The sequence below is a fragment of the Trachymyrmex septentrionalis genome, unplaced genomic scaffold (assembly GCF_001594115.1).
Source record: "Trachymyrmex septentrionalis isolate Tsep2-gDNA-1 unplaced genomic scaffold, Tsep1.0 scaffold11, whole genome shotgun sequence".
Lineage (NCBI taxonomy): Eukaryota > Metazoa > Arthropoda > Insecta > Hymenoptera > Formicidae > Trachymyrmex > Trachymyrmex septentrionalis.
The window spans coordinates 452621-456240 of record NW_017304228.1 but is presented as its reverse complement, the minus strand read 5'-3'; the positions used below and the strand labels follow the sequence as shown (position 1 = coordinate 456240).

At 35.5% G+C, this 3620-nt stretch overlaps 1 protein-coding gene across 2 annotated transcripts in view; it reads right to left on the bottom strand.

Moving 5' to 3' along the window:
- The window catches only part of LOC108750205 (scavenger receptor class B member 1), a 39740-nt gene that overhangs the window by 21632 nt on the left and 14488 nt on the right, over positions 1 to 3620 (bottom strand). The window contains exon 2 of one of the 2 annotated variants that reach the window (XM_018489514.1): positions 2250 to 2446. The exons of the other annotated variant lie outside the window; for it this stretch is intronic. Coding sequence (XP_018345016.1) covers positions 2250 to 2346 — 97 coding nt within the window. The 5' untranslated portion in view covers positions 2347 to 2446. The remainder of the gene's footprint in view (positions 1 to 2249; positions 2447 to 3620) is intronic. 2 annotated transcript variants of the gene reach the window in all.

Here is a 3620-nt window from a genome sequence, read left to right as displayed (position 1 = left end):
AAAATATATATATATGCATACACGTATATTTTAATATATATATTTTATAGATTAAATGCATGATAAATCTGATCAAAAGGACTGGACGTTCATGACCCTGAAAATACCTGACGTTACGATTTTGCAACATCATCAAAAATTAATATACGTTACGTTCTCTTCATGATTCGATCGGTTTTATGCGGGAGACAAGACACGTGTATCAAAAGCATTTACATATCAAGAAGTGTTGGAGATTTGCATTCATTAGTTAGATTGACGTTACTCAAGAGAAAAAAGTATTTCGATGTTAAAGCATAACAAGGTCGTCATTAACATATAGGGCTATTTATATATGCAAATGTTTCTCATCAAGCGTAAAAGCTTTAAAAGCGTAATAACAAGCATTGTAAAATATATTTAATATATCTCTATGGAAAATATCGATTATCTGTGTAATATAAGAAAATATAATTCTAAATTAAATACTTATTTATATTCAAGTCTTATATAAAATATTATAAAAAAAAGGAAAATCAACATCAATTTTTACATTGCATAACAATTTAATTTGTGTTACCATTATCCTTAGTTTTTTCCTAAGTTCACTGAAAAAAATTTACTAAATTTTAATAAATATTTGAACAGTACTATAACTAAACATTTATTTACAGAGTAAATCAATATTTTTAATAAAAAAAAATAATACTTAAATATAACACAAATTGATATTTTATATTAAATAAATATGTTTACATTTAATAAATATTTATAATAATTATTATTTAAACACATATTTATTAAAATTTACTAAATGTTTTATTCAGTATTAAAATTGCGTTTCATGTCAATGCTGAAAACTGTTTCGATTCTCAGTTTTCAGAACTGGATATGTATTGTACATAAATTTAAATGTATGTACAATATATAAATTATTTGAGCACTAAGATTCAGTTTAAGTCTCCTCATTAGTTGGAAGAAAAAGAATTATGAGAAATTATTTGTCTTTCACAACTTTCCTAGACGAGCTTATGTTCATTGCAATACCGATGTAGATTAATCTCGGCTTAACTTACTTTTTATCATTTTACTCCTAGAAATTAGAAACAAATATTTAATCTACATCGATAGAGAAATGGACATTAGAAAGAGTTAACCAAAGCTAAAGAATAATTTATTTTAACATATTATGTCCGAGTTTAAAAAAAAAAAATTTTAATTTTCCAAGTTTTCCCGAATTCATCTGAACTCCAATTTTGGAGCATTTTCTTTCGTCGATTCATCGCGTCGTGACTAATCTGTTTCGTGAGGAAACGTGCGAGGACGAGCGACACAGTTACGCACAAATACACGCGTGTCGAAGTGCGACGGTAACAACGGTGAGTCGCACGGAGAAGCGCGGTGCCGAGAGCGAGGTCAAAGAGGAAAAGCGGAAACGCTCGTTAACGAGGATCGGCATGGAGGATCGCGAAGGTAATGCATGCTTGGCAATATAAAGTACACATCACCTCGTAATACGGGCGAACACAGACACGCGTTCTCGCGGTACAGTGCCCGCAATTCGCGTCGGCGACGGGCCAGGAAACGGTCGGGAAGTTACATTACGTCTTATTACCGCTCACGCGATTTACTCGCGCGCGGGCAGAAACACAGGGCACCGCGCAATGCGCAAGAAAGCAGGAAAAAATAGTGAACGGTGAAAGGATTTCCCGCGAAGTGTCCAAGGAAAAAAGTGCGCAACGTCCGAGGGAACTAACGTCGCGGAAATTCCTATTGTTTAATTAATGTTTATCTGCGCGATCGCGTCGTCTATTCATAGCGCGCGCAGATATAATACGTCCAAGGTTGATTGCGAGAATCTCTCGCGAGAGATATTCCGCGCAAATCATTACTGCTCCGTTCTTCGTAAATGGTGTTCAGAGTAATGAAGATTAATGAAATTTATAATTTTTAATAACTATTCTCCTGGATTGTGTCGAGTCTCGAGGATAAGTCTCTTTGTAAATGGAAATCTCGAAATAATTTTTTTCACGGAATACGGACGTTTGACTTTATTTAAGCGAACGTTTGCTCTTAAAATAACTCGCGGTTTCTCCTAATTGCTTGTCTTTCCCTTCTATTTTACTTTCGCTGCGGGAACAATTTGCACTCGATTAGTTCACGGGGATAATGAGGGAAGGATGAGTCATGTTAGTCACAAGAGAATCGTTTTGCAGGCATTAGCGCTTTGAGGTGATATAATGCTGAATTTATCATACAATTTGTCGCACAATTTACTACTGATGTGTGGAAATCGCTCGCTTCTTTAGCTCTACCGATGCTCATCAGCGTCACTCTCTTTCGCATCGTCTCTGGAGGATTCCACATATTCCGTCCTTCACAAATGATCCATAGGTGATCTTTTCACGATGAAAAGGGAAGAGGAGAAAACAAATGAGACGTCAGGAAAACGCGCGGTACAAAGCGTCTGTAATTAGATGTATTGTGAATGTGTTTTTTAATTTCACTATTATCGATGCTAAAAGTATATATTAAACGCACTTAACATAAACTATAGATTTTCAATGTTGATAGTGAATTTTGGAATACAGTCTTAATATGAATATAATTATGTTTGTTAACTATAATATTATATATTTGCTTTAGCAACATACAAGAGAGATTTTTATACTAAACATTTTTTAATCTTAGAAATCCAAACAAGATGATTAGTACGACTTGGAACAGAATTATTTTTGAGTAGAAATTCGAGAGTGTATACTTAGGTAAGATGATGTAATTTTAATGGGATAATTTGACATTATTAATAACGTAAGTCAAATGAAAGGGGAGCCTTTATTCTGTAACTCTTAATGATAGTAACGATGTTATCGTTACGCAGCTTGTTTACCATGTACAAAACCTACGACAATATAATTGATGTCATTAAGAGTTACTATCATTAAAAGTTATAAAATAGAAGCCACAGAAGCGTAAATTAAACTTCTAAGAGGCAAAAATTGAGACAATGAGACATAAAAGAAGCGTTTACGCTCCTCTTAGAAGCTTCGTTTAAGTTTGTATATCTCCTCTTACATTTCATTTATACTTCAATTTTTATTTTACGCTAGGACCGTCTTTCTTGACCAATACACGGGCGATCTTTTCGTGATGGAAATGAGAAAGGAGAAAACAAATTGGACGTCAAGAAAACGCGCAGTGCAAAGCGTCCACAATTAGGGTATCGTGGATACAGACAGCGGGACTTTCGGCGCTCTAATTCCCACCTCGGTAGAAGATAGTCGATCTGTTCTCACGCGTGCCAGATATTATCGTCGAGCTACTGTTTGACAATGCAAAATGGGATATACCCTCCGTGGGATACAAGTCTCTCTCCAACCCCCGTCCGCCCGCAGAAATCCCGGCATGTCGCCGGAAGCTCCTAGTCGATCGTAGACACCGCAGAGCGCAGCGGAGAGAGGAAAGTGACGAAATATTGATTGCTACATTGGAATCTTTTTAGGATCGAGAATATAGGATAGGTGTTTAAATAGAGCAGAGAGATGCGGTTTGTTAGACACGGTTAGACAGATTTCTGAGATTCCCGTTATACCATACGTGGAAGAAATGCGAAATAACACGTCTGTTCCACACGTTTCTTC